This window comes from Manihot esculenta, chromosome 3, assembly GCF_001659605.2.
Source record: "Manihot esculenta cultivar AM560-2 chromosome 3, M.esculenta_v8, whole genome shotgun sequence".
Lineage (NCBI taxonomy): Eukaryota > Viridiplantae > Streptophyta > Magnoliopsida > Malpighiales > Euphorbiaceae > Manihot > Manihot esculenta.
Genome location: NC_035163.2, coordinates 857,931 through 876,209, shown reverse-complemented (window position 1 = coordinate 876,209; position 18,279 = coordinate 857,931). Strand labels below are relative to the sequence as shown.

At 33.1% G+C, this 18,279-nt stretch overlaps 2 protein-coding genes across 4 annotated transcripts; one reads left to right on the top strand and one right to left on the bottom strand.

The window, feature by feature from the left end:
• Positions 1–4,644: 4,644 nt before the first annotated feature.
• Positions 4,645–7,898, top strand: LOC110610735 (U-box domain-containing protein 15). Of its 3 annotated transcripts, none has more exons than XR_002487264.2 (3): positions 4,645–5,401; positions 5,936–6,917; positions 7,677–7,898. XR_002487264.2 is itself a non-coding variant. In XM_021750792.2 (2 exons), the coding sequence occupies exons 1-2, from the start codon at positions 4,797–4,799 to the stop codon at positions 6,864–6,866; spliced, it is 1,536 nt and encodes a 511-aa protein (XP_021606484.1). In that variant the 5' UTR covers positions 4,645–4,796; the 3' UTR covers positions 6,867–7,051. The 3 variants fall into 3 exon arrangements, 1 of the variants encoding a protein (XP_021606484.1); XR_006350114.1 differs by having other exon boundaries at positions 5,936–7,026; XM_021750792.2 differs by lacking the exon at positions 7,677–7,898 and having other exon boundaries at positions 5,936–7,051.
• Positions 7,899–11,027: 3,129 nt separating this feature from the next.
• Positions 11,028–15,254, bottom strand: LOC110611981 (stromal cell-derived factor 2-like protein). Its single transcript, XM_021752573.2, has 6 exons — positions 14,870–15,254; positions 14,409–14,549; positions 13,911–14,051; positions 12,303–12,352; positions 12,053–12,182; positions 11,028–11,349 (listed from the first exon to the last, which is right to left on the bottom strand). Exons 1-6 carry the CDS (start codon positions 14,978–14,980, stop codon positions 11,266–11,268), a joined length of 657 nt encoding a protein of 218 aa, XP_021608265.1. The 5' UTR covers positions 14,981–15,254; the 3' UTR covers positions 11,028–11,265.
• Between the last annotated feature and the right edge of the window lie 3,025 nt (positions 15,255–18,279).

Here is an 18,279-nt window from a genome sequence, read left to right as displayed (position 1 = left end):
AAAAATATTTTAAAAATAAAATAAAATTAAAGAGTGTTATAATAACTCATATTATAAACGTTATCAAAATTAATTTTATTTACTTTAAATAATTTTAAAAATATTTTTATCATTTTTTTATCAATTAGAGTAATTAATTTTAAATTATAAATTTCAAACGGGAATTATTGTGGGAGAGGTATATTACTATGTAAAATACATTTTCAAGCATTTATGGGATAAAATTAATTAGGGATTGGTGACGTAATTGATTACGGTGGCAAAATAGTAATTATACTGAAAACGAAGGCCGCATAGAGAGGCGGTGAGCACGGTTATCCATCCATCCATCCATCCATCCATCCATCCATCTTCATTGAAGTCAGAAATACTATGATAGTATACAGCTCTGCTCCACCGGATTAACATGTTCCATCCAATCTGAAATCGAGTGGGCCCAAAGGATCAGCATGGTAGATAGGCCCCACATGAAGTTTCCTTGATTGATTGATTAGCTGGACGGCACGGACAAAACGAGGACCACGAGGGGTCAGTACAATGCAATGTACTGTAGTCACACAATATCACATTTCCCTATGCCTAACAATGTCCCTAGCTTCTTCAATAAGCCTCCGCCTTATGATACCCTCACACAATTATTGTGCGGCTTGTTTGGTAAAATACAATTTTAATAATTTTACCAAGCTAGTAGTTTTATTTCACACTTAATTTTTTTAACCTTGCATTAATACAATTTTAATAACTTCAGCAAATTAACTAGTAATTTTATTTCTCACTTAATTTTTTTAAAATTAAGTAGCTTGTATTAAAAGTCTGGCAACTAAATATAGGGTAATCCAAGATAAATTTGTCCAACTAACATACCATCCAAAGTCACTATGCCCAACTCGATGACTTTTAAAACCTAATTCATTAAACCATTGCTACCCATAGCATCACATACAGAAGAAAGAACGAACATTTTCAATTTCGACGGCTTAGAAGTTCATTACATGTTTCAAAAATAGCGCACGAAAAAAATATCATATAAAATTAATAAAAATTAAAAGAAATGATATATGAATATTGATGTTTTTTAATGTTACGAGATTCAAATAAAATAGAATTTTTTGAGTGTGTGTAAATTTAGTTTGAGAGGTAATATTTTCTTCTTTATTTATTTTTTTTATTTTTTAGTTACGCATAATCGCTATTTTGCTACAGTGTTACTTATCTCTGTCATGTAGAGCCGTATGTACAAGTGTACCTATTTTGTTATCTCGTCAGACGACCGGATCGCGGCATAGACCTGCTCTCATATTTTCTTTTACATCACAACAAATAAGCTCTTTTCAAGTATGTCTCGTTAGCTCGGCCTACTCTTATCGCATGTTGAATGGTGTGTTGATGAGTCGGTATGATAAATAAACTCTAATTGACTTTAGGTTTATTACCTTTTCCAATACTCAATTTCAGTCTGAATGTCAAAAGTCCGATGGTTATAAATATCAAATTAAAAATCGTGCACAAATCAAAATCCAACATCAAAAAGCAAAAAGTATTTGAATAATAACAAACTAAATATAGAGAAGTGACTCGACAAACTCATATCCATATAAAGATCAATGAGATCGTTAATCATTGGACGCAGTGATATAACTTTTGAGATATCAAGTTAAATTTAATAAAAATCTCTATTTGAATAATAAATTAACTTTGTGTGAATCACAACATATCCAAATTATAAAAGCGGTCTATAAATTATAAAAGCATTCTATTTGCAAAATTAACGTAAGAGAACACTAAAATCCATCGTCCAATCTCCTAATTGAAAATAAAAACAAACAAAAAGCGATATAGAAAACAATCAAAATAAACTATACAAACTGTACAGACTGATCTGGATGAGCATCATCAATCCAAAGGAAGACAAGCCTGATACTATTGACGCTGATCCTCTCTCTCGCTTTTTCCGTCTCTTTCCCTTTCTCTAGAAAAATACTATCGATTGAATTTTAGCAACTAAAGCTTTACTTTGTTTATAAAGTTCACAAATAACCTAGCATATCAAATTCGCACAATATAATTGAGAAATTGAATACAAAAGAATTGTTGGTAATTGAGTATTAATTATAAGGTAGAGCTGATAACTGATTCTATAAAAATATATTTAAAGGGTTTAGAAAATTATATCTATATGTTTTTGTTAATATGTAAAATTTCTAATAAAATTATATATTAATTTACTATATAATAATTAAAAATATAATTTTTAAAATATAATTATTTGTCGTTCATATACATAATTTTTTATAACATAATAACGAGTACTATAACTATTTAAAATGAATTAAAACTAATATTTGATTGAGTAAAAAAATTATATCATCCTAATATTTTTTTTTAAATATAAACATTATCCTAATTTTAATAAATATAATACTTAATTACGGGTTTTAAGTTATTTTGATAAATTAAAGTACCTTTAAAAACTTTTAATCACATAGTTAGAGTGCATAAAAAATATTTTAATTAATTTTATTAAATAATTAATTTCCTTATTCTTAAATTAAAATTAAATAAAGCTAGCCAAATTAAGCACCTGATTGATAGCCCACGTGAACTTATAAAATTAAGAAAATAAACTAAAAAAATAAATAACGTTGATTTGTAAACAAAATAGAGTTGTGGTGTAATCAAATCGATTTGAGTTAAATTTTGATAAATTTAAATTTATTAGAAAATAAATTTAAAAATTTATCTAATTGAGCACTCCAAGACTTGGGCTGGTGGAAAGTGCATCCTGTAACCTTGAAAGGTCTAAGGTTCGACTCCCCCAACCCCTATTTCAAAAAAAAAAAAATTATCTAATTAAATTTTATTTATAAACTCGAGTTTGATTTGTAAAATAAATATTAAATTCAAATTTAATTTGAGTTTAATTCATAATAAATTCATTTATCACATTAATTAACTAATTCAAATTCCAAAAGCATATAATTTTATTTATACTCGAATTTAAGTTCGATTATATTATAAAGGAGTTTAATATAATTCAAATTTATTTAAATTATAAATAATTTTAAATTAAAAATAAAATTTAAATTATAAGGTTATTAAGAGATTTTTAAATTAAATTTTTTTATTTAATTAAAATTTCTTAAATTCAAAACTAATGAAAAATAATATAGAATTTTATAGAGAAATCATAATACTAGGGTGAGCATTCGGTCGGTTCGATTTAAAATCGAACCGAACTGAATAAACCGAAAATCAAAATTTTAGTATTTATATAAATCGAATCGAACTGATTTTGATAAAAAACCGAACTGAATTGATCTGATTCGGTTCGATTCGGTTCAATTTGATCGGTTTCGATTTTTAATAAATTTTTTATTTTTTACACTTTATTTTTAATATTTTAAATTTTAATTAAAATATTTTAATTTTAGTATAATTTAATTTCTCTATATTATTGAAAATAATATATTATTATACTAATCGGTTCGGTTCAGTTTTTTCGATTTTTTCTGATCAAAATTGAATCGAACCGAAATAACTGCAATTTTTAAAATTAAAAATCAAACCGAACCGAATTAAATAAAAAACCGAATTAAATTTTGAAATTAATTCGGTTCGGTCGATTTTTCGATTTGAAACGAATACTGTTCACCCCTACATAATACTCCATGGCATTTAAATTTTCGACGTGAGATTGGTGTTGGCAAACGAGTTTACTCACGAGCTTGTTCGCGAGTCTAATCATATGTAGCTCATGAGCTTTTCATAAATTTGAAAACGAGACGAACTCGCGAATTTAAACGAATCGAATACTGTTAAACTCAAATTTGACTCGTTGATTAAATGAGTTTAAAAATTGTGCTCGAGTTCAAGTCGTTTAAAAAACGAATTGAGATTGATAGAGATTTTATTGAGTTAAATTTTAAATAACTCACAAATAGTTTGATTCTTTTATATTCGGAATCGTAAGTGATTTTTAGTTTGATGAAAACTCACTTGATTTAATTTGTTTTTTTAAATAAATTAAGTTAAAATTTAAATTTTAAATAATAAAAAATATTTTTATGATTAAAAATAAAAATTATGTCATTAAAAAACAACTTGCTATTTTTTAAAAATAAAATCATTTTTTTAATTTTAAAATTTTTATTTGCACCACTATATATTAATTTATTAATATACTTTCTTTTTAAAATCACAATGAAAAAGATGAAAATAGATTGTTTTTTAGAAATTTTTTTTTGTAGAGATAATTTTTTTTTAAAAAAATATTTTTTAAATATGAATTATTTTTAAATAAAAAAATAATTTCAATAACTTGTGAATCATTTAAAACTTGACTAAATATAAATTACACTTATTTTCTAAATGAATAAATTTAAACTTATTAATGTTGTGCTTAAATTTGAAACGAGTCAATTTCAGCTCACTCGTTTCTTCTACATCCATATTTAGAATATCCAAAGCGAAAATTGATGTTTAGGATAGAAGTTGACAAAAGAAAGCATCCAAACAGAGCCTTAAATTACAGTGACTGAAGTCGCTGAGCTCTCGAATTTCGCTGAGCATCTCTGAAGCAACTGTCGTCTTCTTATAAATAAAACAAGAAAAAACCCAAAATATACATTACCCCTCTCTCTCTCTCTCTCTCTCTCTCCTTCTCTCCCCACAGATACACAGGAGAAGAAGTTCAATAAACGCTCACCTCTCTCTCTCTCTCTCTCTCTCTAGAACTTGCATCCACTTTGGCATTTTCGCCTCAGCAATGTAGCTCCACGACAAAAATCTGCTGCGAAATGGCCAAGTGTCACCGGAATAGCATCGGATCTTTAATCCTTGATCACTCCCCCTCTACTAATTCCTCCGGCGGCAGCCATTTCCGACTCTGGACTGCCTTCTCTGCCTCTGCATTCCGCCGTAAAATCTTTGATGCTGTCAGCTGTGGTGGAAGCTCCCGCTACCGCAACCATGAGGATGAATTTTCCTCTTCCATTACAGCCAGCTCCGACACGAGTAACATCACTACTAGTGCCACGGTGAAGTCCGGTAACATTAATGTGAGTGAGAAAAAGCCAGGGAAAGCGAGAAATGTAAAGTCGGGGAAGTTATCGGATCTGTTGAGTATTGCCGAGGCTGAGTCTGAAATCGAGATGAAGAAGAAAGTCGAGGCGTTGGAGGAGCTGAAACTAGTAGTGAAGGAACTGCAGGTTGAGAGTGAAACAAAGAGAAAAGAAGCTGCTTGTCGAGTAAGGTTACTTTCTAAGGAAGACGCGAGTGCGAGAGCCAATCTGGCTCTGCTCGGAGCCATTCCTCCTTTAGTTGGAATGCTTGATGCGGAAGACGTTGAGTCTCAGATCGCTTCTCTCTATGCCTTGCTCAATCTTGGGATCGGCAATGATGCGTGAGTTTTCTCCCTTTTTTTTTTCTCCATTTGTCATTCTTTTTTTTTTTCTTAAAAAAAAAATCGGTTATAGACGTTAGTAATTTCCTCATGTTTACATTCTTTTTTTTTCACGTTAATTTCGTGATTTTGAAATCTTGTTTGTTTATGATGTAATTCCCCCAAGGGGGAGTCGTTTGTCATGCTAGTCTTGGAGTATAATTTGGAAGGTGTTGTTCCCTTCAATTATACATGACTGAGTTTTTGCGGACTGGTTTTGCTTCTAGATCGAGAATGTGGCGTCATTTTCTTCCTTGGTGGTTTCCTGCTCCTTTATTATTAGATAATAACATTTTCCTTTCAATATTCACTATATAATTTGTTTCCACAAGTCACTTTCAATGTTTTCGCATGCTATCTTCTTGAAACAGTTGCGTTGCATTTAGTCTGCTATGGTTAATCCATTTACATTTCTTGTCGTGGCAAATTGTGTTTTTCTTAAATACTGTTCTGTTATCGAAAATGGAATTAATTTCGTTTTGGAACCTTTTGCAGAAACAAAGCTGCAATTGTTAAAGCAGGGGCTGTTCATAAAATGCTGAAGATCATAGAATCTCCAAGTCCTCCTAACCCATCTGTATCTGAAGCAATAGTGGCAAATTTTCTTGGCTTGAGCGCTTTGGATGCAAATAAACCCATTATAGGTTCTTCAGGTGCAATCCCATTCTTGGTAAATGCACTTGAGGATTTGGACCATAAAAGTAGCCTTCAATCGAAACAAGATGCTCTTAGAGCTCTGTACAATCTTTCAATATTCTCATCCAATGTTTCATTTATGTTAGAAACAAACTTGATCCCATTTCTTATGAATATGCTGGGGGACATGGAAATAAGTGAAAGAATTCTTTCAATTTTGAGCAATGTAGCATCGACTCCAGAAGGTAGAAAGGCCATTAGCAGTATGCCAGATGCTTTTTCAATTTTGATAGATGTTTTGAATTGGAATGACTCACCTGGATGCCAAGAGAAAGCATCTTACATATTGATGGTGATGGCGCACAAAGCCTATGGGGATAGACAGGCGATGATTGAGGCTGGAATTGTATCATCATTGCTTGAGTTAACGCTTTTGGGTAGCACATTAGCTCAGAAAAGGGCTTCAAGGATCCTGGAATTCTTAAGAGTAGATAAGGGGAAGCAAGTTTCGGAGAATTATGGTGGGAATTTGTGTGCAGCAGTATCTGCTCCTATTTATGGGTCTTCATCATCTTCCACAAACCCAAATGGGGTTTCAAGGGAGTCTTTGGAGGAGGCGGAAGGTATGATGAGCGAGGAAAAGAAAGCAGTGAAACAATTAGTCCAACAGAGCTTGCAGCACAATATGAGGAAAATTGTCAAGAGGGCTAATTTGCCGCAAGATTTTGTGCCATCAGAACATTTTAAGGCCCTCACATCAAGTTCAACCTCCAAGAGTTTACCGTTTTGAGGAGATTCAATGGTGCTATAAAGGTGTGGCGATTGAAGGGAGCATCTCGAAGTTAGTCTTCTTATCATTGTTCTGATTGCCACTTTGGTCCTTTAGTAGCATTGTTAGCTTATGAAATAGCCATCTTGTGTTTGATCTTGTATAATTTCAGAATCTTACGGTAAATATTTTTAATTTTCGTCTAATTTGTGCGTGAATGAGTTGCATGATTCTGGTGATGTTTATTCTTGCTTGAATCTGGCTACATCCATAGAATGGCTGAAAGGTGACACGATCACAGTTGAAAACTTATGTAAAATGATGAAACCTGTTCCTTGGGGTGCTTCTCCGTCAGTAGTGTGCACTGCGAATTTGGAAAATTCCGAGGGTTGAATTTTATTTTTATTTTTTTCATTTGTGTCATATAGCTGTAGGGTATCCCAAAATTCCCCATAAATTAATTGGTCATTTTCAACCTATTAGTACATTCTTGTCTACCTCTAGCCCTTGCTTGATTATTTTTAATTTTCCACCATACCCCATGTCTGTTTATGAAAGTCGTTTTCTACTGTATAAAAATGGGGACCAGTTAGTCCTTATATTCAATCTATGGAATCTTTCACTTTGTTAATTTTCTATTAAAATCTCAGATTTCATCTGGAACCGCTGGATTTACTAGTTGAATTGTATATGGTTTCTATTTTTATTAGGAAAGTGGATAATTAACTTTAACCTCTTTCATAATTTTATTTGATTAATTTGAAATCTCTGTATAACATGTGCATTGACCTTGTTTACTGATCTGTTTTCTTCTTTATTATCTATCTACAGGTGAGGAGAGAGGAAGAAGAATATGAGATGAGCTGTGTGCTGATAAAAATTATACACCTTTTCTCTCCACGAGCTTTATAATTTTAAGTGACGAATACGTGGTGGGGTCCTTTTGTAATTTTTAAGCTTATCATTTCCCTGTTACCTCTTGTTCTTTTTCTACTTCACTGTTGCGTGTTCTAATGTAAATATTTTGTTGTAATATAATTCTCATTTTTGCAATATTGCGTCACTTCTGTTTATGCAATAGAATCTAAACACTAAACATCCATCAGAGATGGAAGTAAGATGTTATGGGGAATTATTTTAGATCCAAATTTGGTTTATCTAGTTCAGTATACAGTTCCTACTTGGAACTTAAATTAACAAATCCCGCCAATTGTTGGAGCATTTGATGGATTCTTCACAACTCCGGAAATGGTCTTAAGCAACTTCAAGCTGGATTATTTTTGCATCATGAGATATGAAACGTCCTTATCCATTGCTTGGAGCAAGGTTAAGTCTAAGACAATAAAAATCATTCATACTGTAGCCAGCAGGTTTATTTTTATTATAAAATGACTGTTACTGTTATTGCAGTTCTTCATTCTACATGACCAATAGAAAATGGGGCTTCCACCTAATGCTGAGGCAAGCTATAACGCACTTCTGAAGCATGTGAAAAGAGAGACGATAATGGTGGCAGGTCTACAGGTAAGTTATTAGTTCCAGTTCCAGTCTCATATTTATTACTTTAATCCATCTTGTTCCAGTTGCAGTCTCATATTTATTACTTTAATCCATATTGTTCCAGTTGCAGTCTCTTATTTATTACTTTAATCTACATATAGGTGAAGTTCCAGTCTCATATTTATTACTTTAATCAACTTATAGGTAGCTCTCTGAAACAGAACAACAGAGGCCTAGATTAAAAGTTCAGGGCTCTCCCTCTACCTATAGGCTATAGATAATCTCCCAACTGCCTGATGAAAACAGAATTTGATGCCTTGTAGAATCAATGGAACTTTGCAGGAACTACCATTTTGTAGGATACTTTATGAGACGGGAACAAATTAGTTGAGCCACACTATTGACTAATTAATAAATACACCAAAAGAAAAAAGGAAAAAGTCTATGCAAATTAATAATAAATGATAATCCATTGCGGATTGTGCTTGCTCATTTAATTTATTAGATTTCTTTTTCTTGCTATAAATCTGTTAAAAATTACAATAAATCTTATATAGAATTATAATATGGTAGTTCTCTATTAGTTAGATAAATAAATCAAATTAAACTATAAGTCATAAGCGACAAGACACCTCTCTTGATAATTCTCACTACTACAATGGCTTCTTTAGTTATGGACTCTTGGAGAGAGTAAAGAGGAGCAGGTCTAGTTGTGTCTTCACTTTCCATGGCCTGTATTTTAAGGAAAGATCAGTTTGCCCTCATGAAAAAATGTGAGATATAAAAGAAATATTTCTTTTTTTTTCCCCTGCTTTTGAGGATTTCAATGAATGCTTTCAAGCCTACTGGAAAAGTTAACATATAAACCCATAATATATGTCCGAGATTTCATGTAGATTAAAATTCTGTTTAAGTAAGAATTTTTTATAAAAAAAGAAAAAAAATAAAAACTCTATTTAAAAGTATTTTTCAAGAAAAAAAAATCATTTTTAGCTGTTGAATTTTTTTTTATTTTAATATTGTTACTATTGAAATATGTCAAATATAAATAAAAGTTGAATGGTAATATCAAATAGGGTCCAAATCTATAATGTGTTTGATTTTCATTTGAAACAGATCTATACCGAAAATATTAGTAGAATTTAACTTCATATAGAATAATTTTAATCAAATCAAAATTTAAATAAAATGATACATGTATCTTTATTCAGTTTTATCTCTGTTCCTCAAATAATTATTCTGTATTTTGAAAGACTAAAAACTTATATATATACATATATATATGGTCATTTTATAAATTATTAAAAATATATTTCACATAAAAATAAGATCACATGGTTATATATTTATTCTAGTACAAAGTGTCTACATAAATAAGCACCGGTATTCTCGTGTGAAGTACACGTGATACGTCAATTCTCTGATCTAACGGTTCAAATTGATGGGCCTATCGTTTATCTATGTTTTGAGAAGCTTACTATTCTTTTTTTCCTAGCCGTCCACGTGTAGTGAATGGTGGTGTGGCCTCTGCTGTTCTTAGGTAGGCGACCATGGCATCATCCCATCGGCAACGCCCCCGTGTTCACCAACGACAAGCAATGACCTCATCTTTTTATTATTTTTATCATTTTATCTCTAAAACATGCTTATATGGGCTGATTTAACTGTAATGAAATTAACTAATTAATTAAGATATATTGTAATAATTGATAAACTTGCATCAGATAGAGAATGGAGAAGAGAGAGAGAAAGGCGACCGGAAAGAGAAAGGAGAAAGTAGAAAGAAGATAGGATCTGTACTGCTTGTGCTTGCCGTTTTTTGAGTTTGCAGTTCTTTGTTTGGTTCTTTTTTATTTTCTTGCCTTTTCCCCTGCTTTTGGGTAGGGGAGCCATCTCCGCCTCTGGGTCTCCTTCGCCCAGGTTAGCGGTGATGGCTTCTTTTTGGGTTTGTTTTCTTTAATTTGCGCAGGTCCTTTATGGTCGACTATGGAGGTTGTTTTTTTAGATCTGCGTTTGAGGGGGGTTGGGTGGCTTGTCTTTTCTGATTTGGGGAGGTTTCTTTGCTATTTCGCGTTGTATTTTGAAACCGTACCGATTCGTCTGCTGAATCACGCACCGATAGTCTTTCAAGTTACATTTTTTTCTCTTAGTTACAAGGGTTACTAATAACTCATTAAATAATAGTAAATAAGTTAAATAAAACATAAAACTATTAGAGATTTTTTTTTTTTAACAAATTGAGCCTCGTGTGGAGGAAAAAGAACATTTCTTGGAAAAAAAAAAGTTACAACTAAAAAGCTTGAAAATTATTTAAGAGTTTTTTAATTTTATAACTAAAACATGCCAAATTTAAGTTTTAACACCCTATAATTAACATTTAAAAAAAAAAGTAAATTAATAACGGTTCAAAGACACGATGAAGAACGTATATGAGAATCCAATCTATTTGAGAAAGTTTTGTAAAGTCCGTGTGTGATGACGAGAATATTAGAAGTAGAGAAGAACTCACAATAATTTTTTTTGTTACCATTAACTGAACAAATGCCTCATGCCTTAACTGAGGATCACACACACTTTGTTGAATCTTCATGTTGTAGATGAGAGTGATACATTATATAACTAAAATGATAACACGGATTTTTTTACTTTATTACCTGAAAGTGTCTCAGAATAAGAATGAAGTAGCTCACTGTTAATCCCAAGTGTTATTTTTTTCTTCCGGCAAATGAAGTTTTGCATATAATGCATGAAAAAGAAACAATAATAAACAATGTTGCAAACCGATCTCTGAAACATATTTCTTCATTTTATAAAACATCTACAGCTATTATAACAAGTAATAACAGGCACCAGCCACCCCCAAAATTCAAAACCCATGCACCCGGTTTTACCATGTAAAGCCCAACAGTATAACTATGTTCTACTTACTCTGGGTAACTGGGAGGTACACACCTTCTGCTGCCAGCCAAACATTATCAGCTCGCTTTTCTTGGTAAGTACAAACCTGTATAACCACCGATATCAGTAAGTATAATTTACAAACCACCCCAGGTCAGCTAGGTCAGAGGATTTTAAGCAAAGTATGATAGACACACATAATGCCAGTGACTTATGCCACGCTAAACAGGGTCAACACCTCGAGACCAAGAGGTCCCATGTTCAAATCCCAACATTGTTAGTTTAGCTTTATATTTCATTATTTTGCATTTCCAATGTATTTTGGGTTTAACCAGCTTCAGTAGAATTAACATGCCTTGTACTCCTAACTCTGGTAATAAATAATAATAATGCAAAGAAAAGACATGACATGCCAACCAGAAAGCATTGGAGACAAATAAATTGGTGCTAACACCTTTCTTTTTCAAACTTCAAAATTCCTCGACATTATTAACAGGAAAGCAGTGTGCGAAGAATGATTTCGGGGAAGGTAGAATAGAAATTAGTATGATAAAATAGAATGATAATATGATCAAGTAAAGTAGTCAAACTGAGCAAAAACATTTTTTTTCGAAAAGAAATAATAAACAAACTTTCTTCTTCCCCAATTCGTTTTTTCTTACGACACGAAAATCAAATTTTTTTTTTTCGGATTTTTTGAACAAAATTCAAACGTAGATTGATGTTTTGTTCAATTGTGGAGTAAGCCAAGCCTATTTTTCTATTTTTTTTTTCTATTTTTTTTTCTAGTTCTAAGATCAGTAGTTCACCTCTTGCTGCCCCCCAGCTATCCTTTGGTATTTCTTGTCATGACTATGAAGGTAGCCACCAGTGTCAATATGTTGCAGCCGAATCCTTTGATCTTGCTTCCAAGTCTTCCCACTGCCTTCAATCAGAAGCCTGAAAAAATAACCCAGCATGAATTGCCATGCAAGAATAAGATGGAAACATGAAGCTAAAGCAAAAACTGAAGGTGCTCATGAGAGAGAGAGAGAGAGAGATGGAGTGCTAAAGTCTGACCTCCAGTAATCCCCTGTGTCAGATTCAGTCTCTCCTCCAAAGCAGCTAACCTACACCCAGAAAAGTGTTTGGCTGGTGTCATTAGACAATCTACAGCTTCCTAAGCCCATGAAACATAGCTTTTAGGTCATTGAAGTAAGATTTCATTGCATAGACTGCTGATTAGCATAAAAACAAACTAGCTACCTTGATTACAAGGCCATTTCACATTTCACCAAAGATTACTCAATACAAAATGGTAGGGTTTATTAGAAAATCAACAGCTGCCAAAGCCCATGAGAAATAGCTTTTAAGTCACGAGTGATAACATATAGAAAATAGGACCTTTTAAGATCATGACAAGTGTACACAAAATTCAGAAGTGTCGTGTGAAACTTTCCATCTGGTCGGATTGGATGGTAAGAAGCCCGATCCATAAAGTACAAAAATCCGACCATCAACGGTCCTGATTTTACCAAAGTCCGGAACGGACAGGCTGTCCACTCCAAGGCATGTAACGCAAATGGGAATCAAATATGGAGATCACCGATCTCAGTAGAAGCTGAGCAAGCCAAGCACAATCTGATGTCCGACCTCCTAAGCATTGGTCTCCTTGATACAACAACAGGATTGTAAATGCGCGTGCAAAACGTACAAACTAGTTGACATTGTATTTATTATCATGTCGCCCATCATTAGTATACCACCTGACACCGTCTGATGGGGACAGGTACTAGGGGCATAAAAGCGATAAGAGGTATATATATACATCTGAACTAACCAACAGAATGGACTCTCTTTCTCGTCGACACACAAAGAGAAACCCTAAAACCCCTCCCTCTCTAGAGAGCTTTCTTTTCTCTTCTCTTCTCCTCTATTTGTTTTATTTCCCTGGACACAGGTCCCTCATCTCTGCCCGTCTACTCATATTTTACAAGTCCTCTTCCTCAATATCAGGTCCTCTACCTAGATGTCCGCATCTAGACACTCCGCTCGATCTCACCTCATCAACGAGAGTAAGATATTATTGCACGGTACACTGATTAGCATCAAAAACAATCAAGCTACCTTGTTTACAAAGCCATTTCACATTTCACCAAACATCACTCAATACAAAATAGCAGAGCTTATTAGACAATCAACAACTTCCAAAGCCCATGAAAATATAGCTTTAAGGTCATTGAAGTGAGGTTTTATTGCACGGTATCCGATTAGCATCAACAACAAACTAGCTACCTTGTTTACAAAGCCGTTTCACATTTCACCAAAGATGGGAGTTTCAAGCTATTGTGATGATTGGTCTGTACATAGTTTCACCACATTAAGTGCAGATTCCCAACAGGAGAATTCTAGGAAACTCAACAAATCTTTAACACCTAAAGATCAATGAAATCTTTTCTTGATAAGAATGCAAAAAATGACTTATGACATCCATTGCATTTATTTGTATAATAATTTTTGGTCATGAATAAACATTTCATTGTTTCTTCTAGGTCACTAAAGATATATTATATCTTAGGAAAGCATTCAACGATTTTATTCTCTGTCAACTTAGACAATAAAGATATATCCTATATTGAACACATTATGCGGATGAAATAGGAACAGAAAATTAAAACTCACACTAACCTCAAGATTGCCTGATATTGGTGATAAATGCAAATGGCTGTGCAGCCATTTTCTAGTCTTCATGTGTTGCAGGCGAATAACTGTCCCAGTTTCGATGCGATCACCTTGTTTGGCATCTGAACCTAGTTGAGGCCTAACAATCTAAAAAAAGAAATGCCATTTCAAAATCTATCGCAATTTTCAAATGGTAACCAGTCTTTTTGGAAGAACTAAAAAGAAACATTTCAATGAAATTCAGTGAACTACACATTTCACCAGAATGCAATTAAATTTTACGAAGATAAGATTTGCGTGCCAACCAACCATATCCTGAACTTATTAACTTACTAATAAGAGCAGCACTGATCACAACCTACTCAAATTTGAACCGCCATTATCTTACTAATAAATCACTAATTTGAATTCAATCTATTTCCAGCTAAGATGTTGATAAATAAATAAATAAATAAAATGATTAGAGAAAAAAAAAACATGTAAACGGGTAGAGAAGAGAGTTACCCAGTAACTATTGGCATCATCAACATCAGGAAATCCCGTAACAGATTGCTGCCCACTGCCAGTGCCATACGGCACATCATGGGAATGCAGTCGAAATTTTGTCCTCTCATGCATCAGCTTGAGAACGGTTCCGTATGTAATCTGAAAAAATAAAAAATTAAAAAACAAAGACAAAGCACGTCACTTGAGATCTAAAGATCACTTTTTTAACGTCAACAAATATGAAAGTTGGTATTTCTGCCCATATCCAATTTCAGGATTTTTACACTATCCCACCAAAAATGGATGTCTAACATTAAAGGGTTGCAAAAACCTAGCAATGCCTTTGATGTCCAATTAAATTTCTCTCCTCTATAGGAATCTAAGTACACCAAGCATCAGTTAAAAACTAGACAAACAAAAATAATATATCAATCAAATTATTTAAAGGAAATAGTGTACTCAGCTGATAAGAAACGAACCTCGGGGCCCTCAGAGGAAGAGGAAGCGGCAGAGGCAGGGGAAAAGGAGCCGTATTCGATATCAAGGTTGAGGAAGAGGAAGATTGAAAGAGAAAAAAAGGCAATCGCCATGGCGAAAAGCAATCCAATGAACCAATTCTGCTGCCAGAAAGGTATAGGTTCTCTATACACGATTCTAGTAGGAGCAATAGAAGATTGCGATTGCGATTGCGATTGCGAAGAAGAAGCAGAAGCAGAAGAGGGTTTCCTTCGAGAAAGGGCTTGCGAAGCTGAGGGAGCCACGGTTAGATGAATTATCAATCAAATACGTGTAGATGAGAATCGTGTCCTTTCTGTGGATCTGTGAATTCTGCGTTCAGTTTGGTTCGGAGACGATGAAGGAGAGAGAGCAACCGAATTTATGAGAATGGAACGGGACACGCTCAGTGACACGGTTATGACCAATAGGAGGCCTACAGCTGTGCTTATTATGACGTGGCAGTTTTCTATTTCACAAGACTCGCTTTAGAACTTCAAACAAGGTTGTGTTTGGATTAAGGAAATGGGTAAGAACTTTGCTGTTCAAATAAAAAGTCACAGTTTTAATATAATTAATAAATCTTATATTTTCAAAATCAGCTATTTAAATTTTTTTATAATTCGTCATGAATTATATTTAAATTTTTAAATTTTAATATAATTAATAAATTAAATTTTTATATTTTTAAAATAATATAATTAAATTTTTTCATAATCTATTTATTTTTATTTATTATAATTTTTTATTTTTTATTTAAAAAAAACTTAAATTTCTATTAATTTTTAATTATAATATTTCATTTAATTAATTTTTAATATTTTTATTATTTAATTTTTATTTATTAAAATATTTTAATACTTATAATTTTAAAATTTTTAAGAAAAATATTTATAATTTTAACTACATTTCAGTGGTACTAAATAATTTTAAATATATTATAAACTATTTTTATAAAAAGTATTTTATATTTTTTATAAATAAATTATACGTTTAGAAAAATTTTCATCTTTCACATTAATATCGATAATAGATTTTAAATAGATTAAATATAATTAAATTTAAAATTTTAATTTTAAAAATATAAAAATTAATTCATTAATTATCTTGATGATTAAAATATAATTTACATAACAAAAAATTTTCTCTCTAATTTAAAGGTACACGAAAATATTTTAAATATTTATAATATTTATTTTATCTTTAAACGATAATAAAATTATGAATAGAAAAAATTTTAATTTAACATATTGATTACATTAAAATTTAGAATTATGAATAGAAAATTTTCTAGTTTTAACAGATTGATTATATTAAAATTTAATTGTTCAATTTTAAGAATGTAAAGATAAATTTATTAATTATATTAAAATTTATGGGTTAAAATATAATTTATTCAAATAAAAATATTAAAATTAAGGTAAATTGTATGTATTTTTTAATTTTAACATAATTAATAAATTAATCCCTGTATTTTTAAAATCGAATACTAAAATTTATTTATAATCCGTCCGTCTAAATTAAAATTCACTTCATCTATTTTTATAGTTAAACGTGTGAAAATATTTTTATTACCATTTTTAAATGAATAAACTATATTTAAATCCTTAAATTTTAACATGATTAATATACTGGTCTCAATAATTTTAAAAACATATTGTAATATCCGGCTCGAGTCCAGCCTCGGAATTCCTGTCGTCTGGTGGAATCTCGGGTGTCGGAACCCTCGAGAAGGGTAGGACCTATGTGTTCATGTGTATTTTAAGAGTTTTGAATGGTTTAAAGTGTTAAAGGAAATGAGTTTTGAAAAAAAAGCAATAAGAGAGAAATGCAAAGGTTCGGCCGCCGAATGTCACTTTCGGCCGCCGAACATTGCATGGTTTCGGATTCACGTTCGGCTGCCGAAGGTGGTCTGGCCAGCCACCTATAAAAGGGCCAAGGGTCGGTGGAAGGAGGATATTTCTCCTCCACTTGCAGCCAGAGGTGAGTTCAAGCCTCTCCCACGTTGACTTTCATGTTTTTCATGTTTTTCACCAAATCTTTCAAGGGTTTTAAGCGTTTTGGTGTGTTTTGAAGGTTTTGAGCAAACATAGCAAGTTTGGAAGTTTGGAGCTTTGGAAGAGGATTTCTTCATATCTCCACGTTAGGATCACTCATCCTCAAGTTCTTAAGGAGGTAAGGGTGGATCCTGACCTTCTTTGGTGTTTTTTCAAGGTTTTATGAAAGGGTGATGGGTAGTATGCATGATTAGGTTGAGATGAGGTTTTTGATGGTCTTTGGTGTTCAAGCATGTTTAAGTGTTATGTGCTATGTTTGTTTGGGGTTTTAGGATAGTTTGTGCATATAATGTGTACGTGCTAGTTAGGAGTAGTTGATATGCATGTTGTAGGTTTTTGGGCAAAGTTTGCATGAAACAGAGCAGGGTTCTGTCCATCGGGCAAAACCAGGTTCGGCCGCCGAAGGAAGGTTCGGCCGCCGAACCCCTTGAGGAGGCAGTTTCGGCTGCCAAAGCTTGCCCCCGAAACTTGGGACTTTCGTCTCTAGAGGCAAGGTTCAGCCGCCGAAGGTTGAGTTTCGTCTCTGGATGAGACTTTCGGCCGCCGAAGGTGCCGCCGAACATGCATGAGTTTCGTCTCTGGAGAGGGGTTTCGGCCGCCGAACCTGCCGCCGAAAGTGCCCTGTCCAGCTTTCTTTTGCATGTTTTATGTGATTGTTTGGGGATCTTGTAGAGGGTTTTTGGAGAGTGTCTTCGAGAGGTTCTTGAGTTAGTTTGGTCCCTCATTTGAGTCCACCTGTGTAGGTACGGACCAGAGGAATCAGGGAGGTCAGCAGTGAGTCCAGTTTCATAACCTGCAGAGTCAGTTCGGAGTCAACCCGAGGTGAGTGGAACTGAACTTAGTATTTTAATATGAGAAACGAGTATTTTATCATGCTTCATGCATCATGAATATGCTATAGGGTGAGTGCATTAGTGTCCACGAATATGATGCATTGCATTTATCCTTGATTCTATGACTGTATGGACATAGTAAGGATTCAATAGCCCTCAGAGGAAAGACCTGGAACAGCCCTACGGGGACCAGGCACAAAGACCTGGAACAGCCCTACGGGGACCAGGCATATGGTATAGAGGGAGTGTTGATCCGTCCATGCTGAGATGTGATTACTTGTGATGTGATACATTGCATGAGAGCATGTTTTAGCACCTGTACTTTATTACTGTTCTACTCACTGGGCTATAGTAGCTCATCCCTCTCCCCTAACTCCAGTTGTGCAGGTTCAGAATTCAGAGGGAAGTCAGCAGGGTACAGGAAGAGTATATAGTTTGTAATAGTTAGTCAGTGTGGACATGTAAATGCAAAGAGATAATGTATGTGTACAGTGTATAGAATGG